Below are 18,743 nucleotides of genomic sequence, written 5' to 3' on the forward strand. Positions count from 1 at the left end.
GGTCGGGGGAATAGCCCCGCCCCCCCGGCACCGCCCCCAGCCCCGCCCGGCCTCCAGCAGGGATAGTCCCTCCCGGCCAGCGCCCCCCATGCCGGCGGAGCCGGGTGAGAGCGGGGCTGGGCGGTCCTGGGGGGCTGGGGTCGGGGCCGGGGCGGGCTCAGGGGTCCTGCCGGGCTGGGGGAGCCGGGGCTGGGCTGGGGGACCTGCGGCCGGGCGGGGGGGAGCCGGGGCTGGGCTCGGGAGTCCGGCCGGGCTGGGGGGACCTGCCGGGCTCGGGGAGCCGGGGCTGGGGTTGGGGGGACCTGCGGGGCCGGGCTGGGGGCCCCTGCCCAGCTGAGCCTGGGTGAGGAGAAGCGGTAAAGTTCTGGGACCTTCCCCGCAGAGCTGCGCTGTGTCCCGGGGCGCCCCTGGGCCCTGGTCGGGGGGAGCCCTGGGGTCTCTGTGGCCTTTCTCCATCGGAGGCAGGTGCCTGGCCCAGCTGGGGTGTCTCCTTGGGGCTCCCCCAGGCTCTGAGCTGGGCTCCCTTCCCCTGCAGAGTCCAGGGCCGCTGGGCGCCCCAGGTGCGGCTGGGGGGATCCCCCAATGGTGCATTAACCCCTTTTCTCCCGGCAGTGGCTGGTGCTGGCAGCAAGGGGTGACCTGGCTCAGCGCCTCCCCATGGGCCAATCCCAGCAGCTCCCCTTGGGAGCCACGGTGACCCTAAGGAGCCCCTCCTCAAAGGACTCTGCCTTGTTCCCCCTGCCCGGGGCCCCTGCCCCGCCAGTGCCCCCGCCCCCGCCCTTAGGGGATGCACTGGTGCCCACCCCGCGCCGTAGCAAGCTGCGCAGCGTCCACTGGACAGCGATCCCGGCGGAGCGGGTGCGCGGGCACCGCAGCGTGTGGACGGCCAGCAGCCGGCATGACCGCGCCCCCCTGGACGTGGAGCACCTGGAGAAGCTCTTTGGGGAGCAGCCGGGCTGGGGCCCCCGGGGACCCTCACTGCTGGGCCGGCCCCAGGGCCAGGTGAGGCTGGGTCAGCGGCTGGCACCGGGGGACATGTGGGTCCCTCCCAGCAGGACGTCTCCCCTGGGGCTCCCTCCTGCATCCTCAGCCCAGGACAAGCCCTTGATGGGCTGGCCCCTGCTTTTGTCCTGCGGGCCCCTTGGGTGGTGGCAGTGGGCCCCCTAAGTGGGGGATGAGCAAGGGGCAGTTGCATGCTGCACTCTGCCTGGGGCTGACTCCCACCTCTCCCGCAGGCTCAAGCCACTGGAGGGGTTGGGATGGGCTCAGTAGGACCAGAGACTGCCCCCGACCCCAAGGCACTCAGCCTGCTGTGCCAGGCTGAACTGCCCCCAGCCCCGGGGGCTGCATGTCCCTGTGTGCCTGCAGGTCTCTGCCCTCCTTCCCTGCCCCTTCTCTTCTCCCCATGCTCAACCCATCCCTTCCCCCTCCCCCGCCCCTTCCCCCCACCCGTCTCCCCAGGTCTCTCTCCTGGACTCAAAGAAGATCCTGAATCTGGAGATATTTTTGAAGCAGTTTAAGAGGTAAGAACGGGTGGGGGTGGGGGTGAGCTGCCTAGCACCACAGTGACCCGTTTCAGGACAGCGGAGGGGCGCAGGGTCAGGGTTGGGGAGCAGCTGGCAGCGGGAGGTGTGATGAAGCGGGAATGTTTGTAATGTTTCCTCTGAATAGTGTGGGGGTGCCTCAGTTTCCCCTAGGCAGTTATTAAGTATCTAGTTGGTGGGATAAGGGTGTATGATCATCGCAGAGCCCTAGAGGGCAGGGGTGTGCAGGGGTCTGGACAGAGAGAATGGCCAACACCCTGTTTCCTGGCAACTGATGGCCGGGGCCCTTCCCCCCCTGCAAGGTGAGAGCTAAAGGGTTGGAGAACAAAGGAATCCGGTGACCTCCTGGCCCGGGAAAGGGACAGAGCCCAGAGGAGGAGGGGCTGGAGGGAGTTTCAGTTTGGGGCTGGCTGGGGACATGGAGTGAAGTGCAGACGTGGTTGTCTGGCTCACTGCCCCCCAAAATGGACCCAGCTGAGGGGTCCTGGTCTCTGCATCTGCAAGCTCTGGTTTAGACCATGTCCCTGTCGTTTAATAAACCTCTGTTTTCCTGGCTGGCTGAGAGTCACGTCTGACTGCGAAGTTGGGGTGCAGGACCCTCTGGCTTCCCCAGGACCCTGCCTGAGCGGACTGGCTGTGGGAAGCGCACGGAGGGGCAGAGGAGCCTGAATGCTCCGAGGTCAGACCCAGGAAGGGGGAAGCCGGGTGAGCTGAGTGTCCTGCAGACAGGCTGCTCACAGAGAGGAGGCTTCCCCAGAGTCCTGACTGGCTTCATAGCGAGCAGTTCCAGAGCATCGCCCGGGGACTCTGTGACAGGAGGGGAGCCCCAAGCTGCACCATAGACCCCCTCATGTCGGGGGCAGGGATGGAGGGAGGGTGCGGCTGGTCTCGGAGGGTGGGGATGGGAGGCTCTTGAGGGGGCAGGGATTGAGGTGTGGGGGTCTGGGGCTGCTTGGGGGCTGGTCTCTGGGCTGAGCTGACATCTCTTTCGCCCCCAGGCCTGTGCAGCAGATCGTGGCTGATCTCCAGGCCGGCGCCGGTGCCCTGTACGGGGCTGAGAAGCTGCTGGAGCTGTGCAAGATGCTGCCCGACGCAGAAGAGGTGAGGGGGCAGGAGGGAGCAGCCAGCCCAGCCCCTGCGGGGGCTCCCCGGGCTAACCCGCTCCCCGGCTCTGTCCCAGCAGGTCAGAAAACTGAGGGCGTTCCAGGGCCCCTGGAGCCAGCTCTCGGACGCCGAGACCTTCTCGCTGTTGCTTGTGGGGGTTCCCAGGTGAGAGCTCTGGGCACCCATCAGGGAGTGCTGTGGGGGGCAGGGTGGTGGCTGTGGGGGGATCCTAGGATGGGGTGCTGGGGGGCACTGTGGGGGCGGGGCGCTGACTGTGGGGGTTTCCCAGTGGGAGGGGGCGCTCTGGGGGGCAGGAGTGCTGTGGGGGTGGGGCGCTGGCTGTGGAGGGGTCTCCCCCAGCATGGGGTGCTGTGGCGGGGGGGCTGAGCACTGACAGGGATTCTGTGGGGCAGTGGGGCTGCACCATAGACCCCCTCATGTGGGGGGCAAGGTTGGAGTGATGGCTCTACCTCCACATAGCTTACGTAGGCTGCAGGCTGATCCCTTGTCACGGAGTCCCTGGGCGATGCTCTGGAACTGCTCCCTATGAAGCCAGGCAGGACTCTGGGAGAGTCTCTTCTCTGGGAGCAGCCTGTCTGCAGGGCAAGAAGCTCACACGGCTTCCACCTTCCTGGGTCTGACCTCGGAGCGTTCAGCATCCTCTGCCCCTCCGTGCGCTTCCCACAGCGAGTCCACCCAGGCGGGGTCCTGGGAGGGCCAGAGGGTCCTGCCCCCCAACTTCACAGTCAGACGTGACTCTCAGCCAGCCAGTAAAACAGAGGGTTTATTAGACGACAGGAACATGGTCTAACACAAAGCTTGTAGGTGCAGAGAACAGGACCCCTCGGTCGGGTCCATCTTGCAGGGTGGGGAGCCCAGGCCCCGCCTCCTTTTCCCCAGCCAGCTCCAAGCTGAAACTCTCCAGCCCCTCCTCTGGCCTTTGTCTCTTTCCTGGGCCAGGAGGCCACCTGATCCCTTTGTTCTCCAACCCCTTCAGTTGGCACCAGACCATTGGTGGCCAGGAAACAGGGTGTCAGCCATTCTCTGTGCAGACACCATCACACTGGCCCCCTAGGGCTCTGCAACAATCGCACCCCCTGATCCCACCACCTTGATACTAGGAAATGCCTAGGAGAAACTGAGGCACCCACACAGTAATCAGAGAAAACATTTTAGAACATCCCACTTCATCACACCCCTCCATCCAGGGCATGCCATTCCCAGCTCCCCTGGGTCCCTGGCCCCAGAGCTTTCTGGGTAAAGGTGGGCACGACCCTCAGCCAGCCTGGGCACCTGGGACAGCTCTGTGTTCCTGGGGCCTGGTTCGGCCACGTGGCAGGCTCTGCGTTCCTGGGGCCTAGCTCGGCTGCACGGCCGCGGACGGGGTGGGCTCTGCGTTCCTGGGGCCTGGCTCGGCCCCCTAGCCAGGCAGGTCCAGGGGTGTGTCTGGCCTGGCACAGTCCCTCTTGTGGGCAAGGCTTTGCTGGAGCAGGGCGCTTTGGGGCAGATGCTGCGTGGCTGGGACCAGGCCCTGGTTTGAAGTGGGGGTCGCTGCACGTGGACAAGGGTCTCGGGGAGCCCCAGTTGCTGGGATCCCAGAGCTCAGCCTGGGCCTCGCTGCCCGAGCATCTCCGCAGCCTGGCCTCCCCGCTCTCCTCTCTCTGCTTCCCCCCAGCTACGACCGGCGCCTGGAGCTGCTCGTCCTGAAGGAGGAGTTTTTCCCCCAGCTCAACTCGCTCGAGTGCTCCATCCGGATCCTGACCGAGGCAGCTCAAGGTGCGTGTGGGGCTGGCCGGGGCACTGTTTTTGGAGGGTGGGGGAGGGGCTGGGCCCCTGGAGCAGAGCCCCCCTGCTCACCTCCCCCGTCCCCTCTCCGCAGAGCTGCTGGGGTGCGAGGAGCTGCACGTCGTCCTCCGCCTTGTCCTGAGAGCCGGCAACTATATGAACACGGTGAGCGCCAGCTCTGGGGCCGTGGCGAGGGGCCTTGGCTTGGTCTGAGGGGCCAAGGGGGGGTATCGCGGATCCACTGGTGTCCTCACCGGGCTCCGGGACAGCCCCTAGCAGGCCCCCTACAGGGCATCATCCCCCTCCGGGTCACACTCGCCGTGGTCAGCCCCTCGGCTCCCCCCCTCCTGGGACCAACTCCCGGAGCCCCCAGCCCCCACCTCACCCAGGGAGCTCCCTTGGCGAGTCCCCCTGGGTGGGACCCTGGCCGGAGACTTGTGCCCCAAGGGAGCCAGGCACCCCCCTGCCTGACTCTGCAGTGACTCAGCCAGCGGGTAACAGCAGGGGGGTGCCTGGGGGTCTGGACCCAGCGCAGAGAGTTAGAGCCTGGGCCAGCCGGGTCGGATCAGAGCCCAGAGCCCCCCGGCCCCTCTGTAATCCCCATCCAGGAGCGTCTCCTGCTTCTGGCAACCCCCCACTTCCCAACCCCTCTCTCCGGCTGGTCGCAGGGGCTGGCTCCCTGCCGAGCGGGGCCCATCCCTGGACGTTAGTTGCTAGGTGCCAAATGTCCGGGCAGTTGGAGGGGCCGTTGTCTTGTGGGGCTCCCCAGGGGCCCAGGCCCCAGGCAGGACAGGCGCTGTCAGACCTGGGTCTCTGCAAAGAGCAAACGCCCCACCCCCTACCCAGCTAACCATGCAGCACATGGGGAAAGCGAGGCACACAGTGTATTCGTTCAAAACTTGGTCACGGGGTGCATCCTGGCCAGTGTCTCCTGACACCCCCCCACAGCTGATCCCTCTCTCACAGCCACTCCAGCCCCACTCCCCACGCATCTCTGGCGCCTCCCTAGTACAAGTGAAGATGGGAGAGGGGAAGGAAGTAGGGACTAGCGATTAGATCGGGGGTGGGGGGAGCCAGGATGCCTGGGTTCTCTCCCCGGCTCTGGGAGGGGAGTGGGGTCTTGCGGTTAAAGCAGGGGTGGGCAAGGAGCCAGGATGCCTGGGTTCTCTCCCAGCTCTGGGAGGAGAGTGGGGACTAGTGGTTAGAGGGAGGGAGGCTGCTGGAGGTACCTGTTTCCATGGCATGCACTTTCCTCATCAGGGTGGCTACGCTGGCCATGCCGCAGGCTTCCGGATGGCATCTCTGCTCAGGCTGGCAGACACCAAGGCCAACAAGCCAGGCATGGACCTGCTGCACTTCGTGGCCATGGTGAGTGGGGAAGGGGGCTCACCCCCAGAGTCAGGGCTGTGAGGAGGGGAACAGGGGCTCAGGAGGGAGGCTGTGTTGGGGGGATGATATGTGCATGTGGAGAGTGCAGCTGGTGGTGGGACTTGAGGCTGTCACGGATCCACAGGATCGGGGCTATGCCCCAGTTTTGGAGCAGTCTCTGGGGGGGACCCCATCAGTGTGCCAGACCCCCTGGGGGGCTCACGGTTCCTCCAGGCTGAGCCTTGTGCCCCCATTGCCTACTGAGACTGGACCTCCGGGCCTGCCGCCCCCTGTGAGCTCTGCCCAGTGAGTCCCAGAGACAGGCCTTGGGGGAGCCGTGCCCCTCGCCCAGCATTGGCAGTCACGCTCCCACGGTGCTGGCACAGCCAGGTTACCAGTCACCTGGAGCCCTTAGGGAACCGCGGCACTGATGGTTGGTGAGCCAGTGCCCAGCCAGGCTGCAGTGAACACCATTGTTCGAGCTCTGTGTGTCTGTCTGACCCCCTTCACAGACTGCCAGGTGAGCCCAGACTGCTTCCCGCACTCACCCCAGCCCTTTCTTCTCCTGCTCCCTGCAGAGCGGTGGGGACGTCTAGGTCATGGTACCACTCCTGGGGAAATTCTGCACCAAAAATAAACAATCCTGCATGTTTCATTTGTCAAAATACCACAGTATCATTGCGCCACTTTCAATGATTTTGGTAATTTATTTCAAAAGACCTGCCAGCAGGTGTGTTTGTGACAATACAGCCAATGGAAACGATTCAGGAAATGTTTTTGACAAATAGATTCCGTACTAGGCATGTTAATACAGAATGCTGAGTAAGAATTCAATTAAACTACGATACAGAACCGGATTTCTTGCCCCCCTCGGAAGCAGCCCAAAGGCTCGGGGGAGTTGGGGTAGCGGAGGAGCCGAGGGAGAGGGAAGTAATTGCTGGTAAGGAGTCTGGGTGTGTACCTGGAGGGTTGATGGGTGTCAATGGGAGAAGTATGGAACAGACTTTTTGGGCGGGAGGAATTGTTAGGGAGTTAAGGAGCCTCCCCCATGCAGACACTGCCCGACCCCTAGCTTCTCCCAGTCAGTCAGGCACATCTGCCCCTTTCTACGTGGATCCCTGCACCCCCTCCCCCCAGCCCCTGGCTCTGTGTCCCCACCCATCTGTCCCCCCACTAGCCCTTCTGAACCCCAGTCTGTGTGATCCCCCCATATCCCGTGTCTCCTCACCGCACGGGCAGGGCACTGGGAGGAACGCAGCCTCTGCCCCCTCCCCAGCCCATGAGCCCGCTGCCCTCTGGTACGTAAAAACGTAAGACTGGCCATAAGGGGTCAGACCGGGGGTGAAAGTGGGCCGGTACGGTGTACGGGTAAGAACCCGCTGTGATGGTGCTGCCCGTGGGAGCCAGCTGAGGTCACTCAATCAGGGTGAACTGCAAATAGACCGGGGCAGAGAAACCCCAAACGCTGGTGGATATTCCACTACTGAGATTTACCCAGCCAGCCCAAACCAGCTTCTGTATCACCTCCCTGGTTACTCAGACGTCCAAATAATGCAGTTCCCTTAAAGTGCCCAGCCTCTGGCCTCCATCCAGACACACCTGTCAAACATAGGATGATAAATTCTGAAAATTTTATTTCATCATAGAAAAGAAAAGGTTCTCCTGACCCCAAAGGACCAAGCCCCAGACCCAGGTCAAATGATAACTCAGATCTTACCCCAAATACACGCTTATAGCCAATTCTTATTAACTAAACTAAAATTTATTAAAAAAGAAAAGTGTTGGTTAAAAGATCAATATACAGACAGACTTGAATTCAATTCTTGAGGTCCAGATACAGAGTGGAGATGAGTTTGTAGTGGCCAAAAGCCCTTTTAGAAATAGTCCAGAGGTTATAGTCCAACGTCCATGTTCAGGGTGACTCCAGTCAGTGACTGGGGATCTCCATCCTTATGGCTTAAGGTTTCCCCCTCTTGAAGCGCAAAGCAGATCTGGGATGAAGAAGGATCCTGTCCCAGGGTTTTTATACATTTCCAGCAGCCTTTTGGCCTGAGAAAACAATAGGCTTAACTTTCCTTCTCCCAAACATCCTGGCAATTAGCGCGGGATAATTTATCCATTGAACAGTTCAGATACAGATTACCATAACCTTTAAAGAGACATGTAGACAATAACACTATTCCACTCAAGTGTCTTCCTAAATGTTAATATTCCTTTTTTGGTCTTTAAATCCAAGCTATAGCCGTAGACGAGACTTGTTTGCTGACATGACAAGACCTGAGCAAACATCTCCCCTTCTCTCTCTAACAATGCCGGCTGCATTTCAAAGCTCTCCATTTCCATCTCTCCCTAACCAGTCTTTAAAGTCCGGCCCTGGCTCAGGTCAGTCTGTGCGTTCATTAACTCTTCCTGGCCCGGTCACCTCTCAATGAGATATTATATTACACTCATAATGTCACACCCACACCAGCCGTACGCAAGTGCTGTCGTGGCAAAGGACCCTGCAGCACTTTAATGTCCCTGCCCCTTTTGCCCCCCCTTGGCCACCGATGGGCAGGGGGCAAAGGGAGCAGCTCCCCTAGGCCCTTTAAATTGCCACTGGAGCCCCGGGCGCCGCCCAGGCAGCCTGGAAGGGCTGGCTGGGGGATGCTGACCCCGCCAGCTCTGCCCTTTCTGCCCGAGGCCCCACCCCTTCCGGGGGCTGGAGCCAGCCCCGCACCAGTAAGTGTCTGGAGTTACTTTTGTGACGAAGTGGGACTGTTCTTAATGTCTCCTCTGAATACTGTGGGGGTGCCTCAGTTTCCCCTAGGCATTTCTTAAGTCTCTAGGGGGTGGGATAAGAGGGTGTGATTGTTGCAGAGCAAAGGGCCAGGGTACATAAATGGCCGACACTCTGTCTCCTGGCCACTGATGGCCTGGGCCCTTCCCCCCTGCAAGGTGAGAGCTAAAGCGTTGGAGAACAAAGGAATCCGGTGACCTCCTGGCCTTGGAAAGGGACAAAGCTGGAGGCGGAGGCAGTTTGAGGGTGACTGGGGACGAGGAGTGAAGTGCAGACGGGGTTGTCTGGCTCACTGCCCCACAAAATGGACCCAGCTGAGGGGTCCTGTTCTCTGCACCTACAAGCTCTGTATTAGATCATGTTCCTGTCATCTAATAAACCCTCTGTTTTACTGGCTGGCTGAGAGTCACGTCTGACTGCGGAGTTGGGGGGCAGGACCCTCTGCCCCCCCCACCCCCCCAGGACCCCGCCTGGGTGGACTTGCTGTGGGAAGCGCAGGGAGGGGCAGAGGAGGCTGAATGCTCTGAGGTCAGACCCAGGAAGGTGGAAGCCGGGGGAGCTGTGTGTCCTTCAGACAGGCTGCTCACAGAAAGGAGACTTCCCCAGAGTCCTGACTGGCTTCGTAGGGAGCAGTTCCAGAGCATCGCCCGGAGACCCCGTGACAACTTTCACCCCGGGGTCAGCCCGATGGTCCATCTAGCCCAGTGTCCTGTCTGCCGACAGTGGCCAGGGCCAGGTGCCCCAGAGGGAGTGAGCAGAACAGGGGATCTCGCAGTGACCCCGTCCCCTGTCGCCCATTGCCAGCTCTGGCAAACAGAGGCCAGGGCCCCCAGCCCTGCTGTCCTGGTGCCACAGCAGCCCCTGGTGGGCGAAAGGTGTAATTGCCGTGTGACCTTGGTGCGGGGGGGTCTGAAGAGCACATGAATTCTGAATGTGTGCAGTGGTGCAGAATTTCCCCAGGTGTATGATATGGAGACTGAGGCCCAGACAGATAGACAACACCCACACCTACGTCTTGTCGCCCGACCTGAGGGCAGACAGTCCTTCCCTGCCCCCACTGGGTAACAATGCAGCATATAGGAGAAACTGAGGCACACATAGGCTTCACAGGAATGTTACAAAATATTCCGAGTGTTGGAGGATGGCATGGGGGTGTATGTTATGGGATGGGGGCTTAGCTGGGGGGGACCTGTGCTATGTGGGGTGGTGGGAGGGTGCTGTGGGGGGGCAGGGGAGTGTTGTGGAGAGTGCTGTGTAGTGGTGTGCTGTGGGAGAAGGTACTGGAAGGGCACTGGGTGCTGTGGGGGGGTGGAGTGAGTAGTGGGAGAAGCGCTGTGATCCAGGAACTGTGGGGTGGTGCTTTAGGGTGGGGGGGTCGCTAGGTGCTGTGGGGATACAGTGGGGGTCTGTGCTATGGGGGATGGGTTGGGGGGGCTGATATATGTGAGGGGGCGGGGCTGTGGCAGGCTGTGGGGGGGTGAAGGGGGGTGCTGTGGGGGACGGGTAGCGTACTGAGAGTGGCTGTGGGGTGGGGGGCTGAGATATGTGAGGGAGCGAGGCTGTGGGTGGGGTACTGGGGGTGGATGTGCTGTGGGGGGCTGAGGTGTTTGAGGTGCTGAGGGGGCTGTGCTGTGGGGGGCAGGGGTCACTCTGTCTCTTGTCCCAGGAGGCTGAGCGGAAGGACAAGAGCCTGCTGGATTTCCCGAGCAAACTGGAGCACGTGGGGCCGGCATCACGGTGAGCTCCCCCTTCCAGCCCCCAGAGCTGTAACCTGTGGGCCCCTCTGCCCTTGGTGCCTGGGGCTGACTCTGCCCCGGGCCAGGGTCTCTGCTCTCCCCAGTGTGGGGCTGGGGGGGGTGGAGGGGCAGCATGGAGCTGACGGGTTCCCTCCCCCGTCCATGTGCGCAGGATCCAGGAGCAGGAGGTGGCGTCGGAGCTGCAGGGCCTGGGTCAGCGCTTGGCGGGGGCCCGCGGCAGCCTGCTGGAGCTGGGCGCGGAGCAGCTGGAGCCCTTCCTGCGGCTGGCGCAGGCGGAGCTGGGCGCAGTGCAGGCTGCGCTGGAGCTGCTGTGCCAGGCCACGGCTGCGCTGTGCGACTTCTTCTGCGAGGACCAGGCGCTGTTCTGCCTGCAGGAGGTGTGTGCCGTGCTGCACGCCTTCGGGGGGCGCTTCCAGACTGCCGTGCAGGTACCCTGAACCCCCCTGTGCTCCCCTGTGCCCCCCAAACCCCCGTACCCCTCGAGTGCCGCACGCCTTCGGGGGGCGCTTCCAGACTGCCGTGCAGGTACCCTGAACCCCCCTGTGCTCCCCTGTGCCCCCCAAGCCCCCGTACCCCTCGAGTGCTGCACGCCTTCGGGGGGCGCTTCCAGACTGCCGTGCAGGTACCCTGAACCCCCCTGTGCTCCCCAAACCCCCGTACCCCTCGAGTGCCGCACGCCTTCGGGGGGCGCTTCCAGACTGCCGTGCAGGTACCCTGAACCCCCCTGTGCTCCCCTGTGCCCCCCAAACCCCCATACCCCTCGAGTGCCGCACGCCTTCGGGGGGCGCTTCCAGACTGCCGTGCAGGTACCCTGAACCCCCCTGTGCTCCCCTGTGCCCCCCAAGCCTCCGTACCCCTCGAGTGCTGCACGCCTTCGGGGGGCGCTTCCAGACTGCCGTGCAGGTACCCTGAACCCCCCTGTGCTCCCCTGTGCCCCCCAAACCCCCGTACCCCTCGAGTGCCACACGCCTTCGGGGGGCGCTTCCAGACTGCGTGCAGGTACCCTGAACCCCCCTGTGCTCCCCAAACCCCCGTACCCCTCGAGTGCCGCACGCCTTCAGGGGGCGCTTCCAGACTGCCGTGCAGGTACCCTGAACCCCCCTGTGCTCCCCTGTGCCCCCCAAGCCCCCGTACCCCTCGAGTGCTGCACGCCTTCGGGGGGCGCTTCCAGACTGCCGTGCAGGTACCCTGAACCCCCCTGTGCTCCCCAAACCCCCGTACCCCTCGAGTGCCGCACGCCTTCAGGGGGCGCTTCCAGACTGCCGTGCAGGAACCCTGAACCCCCCTGTGCTCCCCTGTGCCCCCCAAACCCCCGTACCCCTCGAGTGCCGCACGCCTTCGGGGGGCGCTTCCAGACTGCCGTGCAGGTACCCTGAACCCCCCTGTGCTCCCCTGTGCCCCCCAAACCCCCGTACCCCTCGAGTGCCGCACGCCTTCGGGGGGCGCTTCCAGACTGCCGTGCAGGTACCCTGAACCCCCCTGTGCTCCCCTGTGCCCCCCAAACCCCCGTACCCCTCGAGTGCCGCACGCCTTCGGGGGGCGCTTCCAGACGGCCGTGCAGGTACCCTGAACCCCCCTGTGCTCCCCTGTGCCCCCCAACCCCCGTACCCCTCGAGTGCCGCACGCCTTCGGGGGGCGCTTCCAGACTGCGTGCAGGTACCCTGAACCCCCCTGTGCCCCCCAAACCCCCGTACCCCTCGAGTGCCGCACGCCTTCGGGGGGCGCTTCCAGACTGCCGTGCAGGTACCCTGAACCCCCCTGTGCCCCCCAAGCCCCCGTACCCCTCGAGTGCTGCACGCCTTCGGGGGGCGCTTCCAGACTGCCGTGCAGGTACCCTGAACCCCCCTGTGCTCCCCAAACCCCCGTACCCCTCGAGTGCCGCACGCCTTCGGGGGGCGCTTCCAGACTGCCGTGCAGGTACCCTGAACCCCCCTGTGCTCCCCTGTGCCCCCCAAACCCCCGTACCCCTCGAGTGCCGCACGCCTTCGGGGGGCGCTTCCAGACTGCCGTGCAGGTACCCTGAACCCCCCTGTGCCCCCCAAACCCCCGTACCCCTCGAGTGCCGCACGCCTTCGGGGGGCGCTTCCAGACGGCCGTGCAGGTACCCTGAACCCCCCTGTGCTCCCCTGTGCCCCCCAACCCCCGTACCCCTCGAGTGCCGCACGCCTTCGGGGGGCGCTTCCAGACTGCGTGCAGGTACCCTGAACCCCCCTGTGCCCCCCAAACCCCCGTACCCCTCGAGTGCCGCACGCCTTCGGGGGGCGCTTCCAGACTGCCGTGCAGGTACCCTGAACCCCCCTGTGCTCCCCTGTGCTCCCCAAACCCCTGTACCCCTCGAGTGCCGCACGCCTTCGGGGGGCGCTTCCAGACTGCCGTGCAGGTACCCTGAACCCCCCTGTGCTCCCCTGTGCCCCCCAAGCCTCCGTACCCCTCGAGTGCTGCACGCCTTCGGGGGGCGCTTCCAGACTGCCGTGCAGGTACCCTGAACCCCCCTGTGCTCCCCTGTGCCCCCCAAACCCCCGTACCCCTCGAGTGCCACACGCCTTCGGGGGGCGCTTCCAGACTGCGTGCAGGTACCCTGAACCCCCCTGTGCTCCCCAAACCCCCGTACCCCTCGAGTGCCGCACGCCTTCGGGGGGCGCTTCCAGACTGCCGTGCAGGTACCCTGAACCCCCCTGTGCTCCCCAAACCCCCGTACCCCTCGAGTGCCGCACGCCTTCGGGGGGCGCTTCCAGACTGCCGTGCAGGTACCCTGAACCCCCCTGTGCTCCCCTGTGCCCCCCAAACCCCCGTACCCCTCGAGTGCCGCACGCCTTCGGGGGGCGCTTCCAGACTGCCGTGCAGGTACCCTGAACCCCCCTGTGCTCCCCTGTGCCCCCCAAACCCCCGTACCCCTCGAGTGCCGCACGCCTTCGGGGGGCGCTTCCAGACTGCCGTGCAGGTACCCTGAACCCCCCTGTGCTCCCCTGTGCCCCCCAACCCCCGTACCCCTCGAGTGCCGCACGCCTTCGGGGGGCGCTTCCAGACTGCCGTGCAGGTACCCTGAACCCCCCTGTGCTCCCCTGTGCCCCCCAAACCCCTGTACCCCTCGAGTGCCGCACGCCTTCGGGGGGCGCTTCCAGACTGCCGTGCAGGTACCCTGAACCCCCCTGTGCTCCCCAAACCCCCGTACCCCTCGAGTGCCGCACGCCTTCGGGGGGGCGCTTCCAGACTGCCGTGCAGGTACCCTGAACCCCCCTGTGCTCCCCTGTGCCCCCCAAGCCCCCGTACCCCTCGAGTGCTGCACGCCTTCGGGGGGCGCTTCCAGACTGCCGTGCAGGTACCCTGAACCCCCCTGTGCTCCCCTGTGCCCCCCAAGCCCCCGTACCCCTCGAGTGCCGCACGCCTTCGGGGGGCGCTTCCAGACTGCGTGCAGGTACCCTGAACCCCCCTGTGCTCCCCAAACCCCCGTACCCCTCGAGTGCCGCACGCCTTCGGGGGGCGCTTCCAGACTGCCGTGCAGGTACCCTGAACCCCCCTGTGCTCCCCTGTGCCCCCCAAACCCCCGTACCTCTCGAGTGCCGCACGCCTTCGGGGGGCGCTTCCAGACTGCGTGCAGGTACCCTGAACCCCCCTGTGCTCCCCAAACCCCCGTACCCCTCGAGTGCCGCACGCCTTCGGGCGGCGCTTCCAGACTGCCGTGCAGGTACCCTGAACCCCCCTGTGCCCCCCAAACCCCCGTACCTCTCGAGTGCCGCACGCCTTCGGGGGGCGCTTCCAGACTGCGTGCAGGTACCCCTGAACCCCCGTACCTCTCTGTGCCCCCCAAACCCCCATACCCCCTGAGTGCTGCACACCTTCAGGGGGTGCTTCCAGACTGCCATGCAGGTACCCTGAACCCCCCTGTGTCCCCCAAACCCCCGTACCCCTCGAGTGCTGCATGCCTTCGGGGTGTGTGTCTGGACCACTGTGCAGGTACCCCCCTGCCTCTGTCTGCCACCCCCAGGGCTCCCCCCACATACACACATCTGCCCCGACCCCCTCCCACCATGCTCATAACACCCCTCCGGTGGGGTGGGGTGGGGTCTAGTGATTAGAATGGGCATGCGGCCAGGACTCCTGGGTTCTATCCTGGTGCTGTTTGGGCAGTGGGCTGTGGTAGGCAGAGGGAGGCCTGGGGGCCAGGACTCCTGGGTTCTATGCCGGCACGGGGAGGGAGTGGGGTCTGCTGGGCAGGGCTGGGGGCCAGGACTCCTGGGTTCTATGCTGGCACGGGGAGGGAGTGGGGTCTGCTGGGCGGAGGGGGCTGGGGGCCAGGACTCCTGGGTTCTATGCTGGCACGGGGAGGGAGTGGGGTCTGCGGGGCTGGGGGCCAGGACTCCTGGGTTCTGTGCCAGCACAGGGAGGGAGTGGGGTCTGCTGGGCGGAGGGGGGCTGGGGGCCAGGACTCCTGGGTTCTATGCCGGCACGGGGAGGGAGTGGGGTCTGCTGGGCGGAGGGGGGCTGGGGGCCAGGACTCCTGGGTTCTATGCTGGCACGGGGAGGGAGTGGGGTCTGCGGGGCTGGGGGGCAGGACTCCTGGGTTCTGTGCCGGCACGGGGAGGGAGTGGGGTCTGCTGGGCGGAGGGGGCTGGGGGCCAGGACTCCTGGGTTCTATGCCGGCACGGGGGGAGTGAGGTCTGCTGGGCAGGGCTGGGGGCCAGGACTCCTGGGTTCTATGCCGGCACGGGGAGGGAGTGGGGTCTGCGGGGCGCGGCCGGGGGCCTGGGCACTCCCCCCGGTCCCTGAGCCCTGTCTCCCGCAGGAGAACCATGCGCGGGAGCAGGCGGAGCAGCGCCGGCAGCAGCTGGAGCGGCAGCGGCAGGAGAAGCGCCGTTCCATCGCCACGTGCTCCGCCCGGGAGCCGGAGCTGCGGGATGTGGAGCTCGATGTCCTGTTCACGCGCACGCCCCAGCCGTGCCGCCGGAGCTGCACCCCCCGGGGCCCCCGCCCAAGCACTGGGCCCTGTGCCAGCCTGGTCTCTGGGGCCGGGGCGTGCCCCGACCAGGCTGCCATGGCTGGGCCCTTGGCCAGGGGGGCGGGCCAGGCCGGCCAGAGACGCCTGAGCCGGCGCCACACGCTCGCCACCCTCCCAGCCCCCCCCGAGCCCCAGGAGTCCCTGGGCCCAGCGCCTGCTCCCCCCAGCCACACCTCCCCACCAGGGCCCCCTGCCGCCCCCATGGGCAGGAAAGGGGGCCTCCTGTCCTGGCTCCCTGAGCATCTCCCATCCTCAGGGGCCTCGCCAAAAGGCTGCTCCCCCGACACCACACCCTCCCGCCGTTTCCCCAGCCTCTCCCATAAGAAGGGGCCCCCCAAGGGGGCTGAGGAGCAGGCTGGCCCCATCTCGCCCAGGGCCTCCCCCAAGGGCGTCTCCACCCTCGTTGGCTTCTTCCGGCGCCTCAGCCTGGCCGAGAAGCCGCTCGGGTCCTCCCAAAGCTGAGGGGGCCATGGTGCTGGGTGTGGGGTTAGCTTTGCAGCCCCCGCCCCTCCTGGCCAGGGGCACAAGGCTGCCTTGGGGCTTTAATGGGGAGACTGCTGGGGGGCCTGTACTCATGCCCCCAGGCCTGTCCCCCCAATGCCGTTGTCAGGGCCTGGGACGGCCTGGAGCCATCTTGCAGCCTGGGGACTTTGGTCCCCACCCTCCCCTCAGGGTGCCCTGGCCCCTGCCTTGGGCCACCCCTCAGGCCCACCAGCCGCTCGGCCGTTTTAACTGTCCCTGTCAGCGCCCGTTGCTGGGGTTGTTTGTTAATAAATCACGAGGAACATTGTCATGCCTGCGCCTGCCCCTCCTTCCGGCCGGGGGGCAGCAGGGCTGAGTGGGGGGCAGGAGGGCAGGTGGAGATCTGCCCTGGAGCAGGGACTGGTGGCAAGGGTGGCCCTGCCCGCCGGCGGCTGGGTTCCCAGGGCTATGGATGATCTGAGCAGGGAGGTGCCCCCCATCCCTCCGTCAGGCGAATCTGGGCTGGGCTGCTGGCCAGGAACAGAGGGGTCGAGTCACGGGTTAAATGGTCCCAGCCCCACCATGCACCATCCCAGGGCCAGACGCAGGGGACTGGCTGGGGGCCGAGAAGACAGGTTGTGCCCAGGGGTGGGGAGACTGGCTGGAAAGCAGGGACTCGGAGGGGCCGGGTTGTGCAGTGTCATGGGCTCTGCAGTCTAGCAGCCGAAGGGGGAACCCATGCGGGGCAGGAAGCTGCAGCGAGATGTGGCACCCTTGTAACAGGCTGCAATTAACCACGGGGAGGACTTGCCAAGGGTTGCGGGGGATTCTCCATCCCTGGCCACTGTTCAATGTTTGTCTGGCAGCTCCGCTCTAGGGATCAAGGGGGCCGGTCTTTGGCTTGGGCGCCACACGGGGTCACACAGTCATCCTGCGCCCCTCTGGCCTGGGGACCCGGAATCTCGAGAGACCCAGTGGCTGAGCGGCGTTGGGCCAGTGCAGCCAGGAGCTGGGACACGGGCCCGAGCCAGGAGTGTGATCTGCCACTGGAGCCGCTGCCTGGGGCGATGGCAACTCACCCACACGAGTTGGTAAGGAGAGAGCAGCAAGGGCTCAGAAAGCCCCGCTGGAGCCCAGCTGCTGGGAGAGTGGGTCAGACCTGGGCTAGCCAAGCAGTCACAGGAGCTGCTCACATGGTCCCCTGTGAGCTTAGAGCAGGAGTGGGCAAACTACGACCTGGGGGCTGCATCCGGACGTTTTAATCTGACCCTTGAGATCCCACTGGGAAGCGGGGTCCGGGGCTTACCCCACTCTGGAGCCCCAGCCAGGGAGTGGGGTCGGGGGCTTGCCCTGCTCTGTGCAACTCCTGGAAACGGGCATGTTCCCCCTCCAGCTCCTATGCATAGGAGCAGCCAGGGGGCTCCACACGCTGCCCCCGCCCGAAGTGTTTCCCCCATAGCTCCCATTGGCCGGGAATCACAACCAATGGGAACTACAGGGGCGGTGCCTGTGGACAGGGCAGTGTGCAGAGCTGCCTGGCCATGCCTCTGCATAGAAGCCAGAGCGGGGACATGCCGCTGCTTCTGGGAGCTGCTTGAGGTAAGCATCGCCTGGAGCATGCCCCACTCCTGCACCACTGCCCCAACCCAGATCCCCTTCCTGCCCTCCAAACCCCTTGGTCCCAACCCGGCGCACCCTCCTGCATCCCCAAACCCACCCCAGAGCCAGCGCCCTCAGCTGGAGCCCTGAGCCCTGCCTGGCCGGACTGGCTGTGGGAAGCGCACGGAGGGGCAGAGGAGGCTGAATGCTCCAAGGTCATAGAATCATAGAATATCAGGGTTGGAAGGGACCTCAGGAGGTCATCTAGTCCCACCCCCTGCTCAAAGCAGGACCAATCCCCGACTAAGTCATCCCAGCCAGGGCTTTGTCAAGCCTGACCTTAAAAATATCTAAGGAAGGAGATTCTACCACCTCCCTAGGTAACACATTCCAGTGTTTCACCACCCTCCTAGTGAAAAAGATTTTCCTAATATCCAACCTAAACCTCCCCCACTGCAATTTGAGACCATTACTCCTTGTTCTGTCATCTGCTACCACGGAGAATAGTCTAGAGCCATCCTCTTTGGAACCACCTTTCAGGTAGTTGAAAGCAGCTATCAAATCCCCCCTCATTCTTCTCTTCTGAAGACTAAACATCCCAGTTCCCTCAGCCTCTCCTCATAAGTCATGTGTTCCAGTCCCCTAATCATTTTTGTTGTCCTCCGCTAGACTCTTTCCAATTTTTCCACATCCTTCTTGTAGTGTGGGGCTCAAACCTGGACACAGTACTCCAGATGAGGCCTCACCAATGTCGAATAGAGGGGAACGATCACATCCCTCGATGTGCTGGCAATGCCCCTACTTATACATCCCAAAATGCCATTGGCCTTCTTGGCAACAAGGGCACACTGTTGACTCATATCCAGCTTCTCGTCCACTGTAACCCCTAGGTCCTTCTCTGCAGAACTGCTGCCTAGCCATTCGGTCCCTAGTCTGTAGCGGTGCATTGGATTCTTCTGTCCCAAGGGCAGGACTCTGCACTTGTCCTTGTTGAACCTCATCAGATTTCTTTTGGCCCAATCCTCCAATTTGTCTAGGTCCCTCTGTATCCTATCCCTACCCTCCAGCGTATCTACCTCTCCTCCCAGTTTAGTGTCATCTGCCAACTTGCTGAGGGTGCAATCCACGCCATCCTCCAGATCATTAATGAAGATATTGAACAAAACCGGCCCCAGGACCGACCCTTGGGGCACTCCACTTGATACCGGCTGCCAGCTAGACATGGAGCCATTCATTGCTACCCATTGAGCCTGACAATCTAGCCAGCTTTCTATCCACCTTATAGTCCATTCATCCAGCCCATACTTCTCTAACTTGCTGGCAAGAATATTGTGGGAGACCGTGTCAAA

General features: G+C 64.0%; 1 protein-coding gene across 1 annotated transcript; it reads left to right on the top strand.

The window, feature by feature from the left end:
* The first annotated feature begins 788 nt into the window (after positions 1–788).
* On the top strand, positions 789–16,233 carry LOC141993717 (FH2 domain-containing protein 1-like). Its single transcript, XM_074963309.1, has 10 exons — positions 789–1,002; positions 1,462–1,523; positions 2,543–2,645; positions 2,728–2,813; positions 4,324–4,424; positions 4,528–4,598; positions 5,694–5,801; positions 10,247–10,317; positions 10,489–10,765; positions 15,121–16,233. Exons 3-10 carry the CDS (start codon positions 2,625–2,627, stop codon positions 15,793–15,795), a joined length of 1,410 nt encoding a protein of 469 aa, XP_074819410.1. The 5' UTR covers positions 789–1,002; positions 1,462–1,523; positions 2,543–2,624; the 3' UTR covers positions 15,796–16,233.
* Positions 16,234–18,743: the final 2,510 nt, after the last annotated feature.

This window comes from Natator depressus, chromosome 1 (assembly GCF_965152275.1).
Source record: "Natator depressus isolate rNatDep1 chromosome 1, rNatDep2.hap1, whole genome shotgun sequence".
Lineage (NCBI taxonomy): Eukaryota > Metazoa > Chordata > Testudines > Cheloniidae > Natator > Natator depressus.

Coding starts and splice junctions, on each gene's coding strand:
- LOC141993717 (XM_074963309.1), top strand. CDS start 2,625: ATGCTGCCCGACGCAGAAGAG. Junction 4,599..5,693: donor CCGGCAACTATATGAACACG/GTGAGCGCCAGC, acceptor TTTCCTCATCAG/GGTGGCTACGCTGGCCATGC. Junction 10,318..10,488: donor CACGTGGGGCCGGCATCACG/GTGAGCTCCCCC, acceptor CCATGTGCGCAG/GATCCAGGAGCAGGAGGTGG.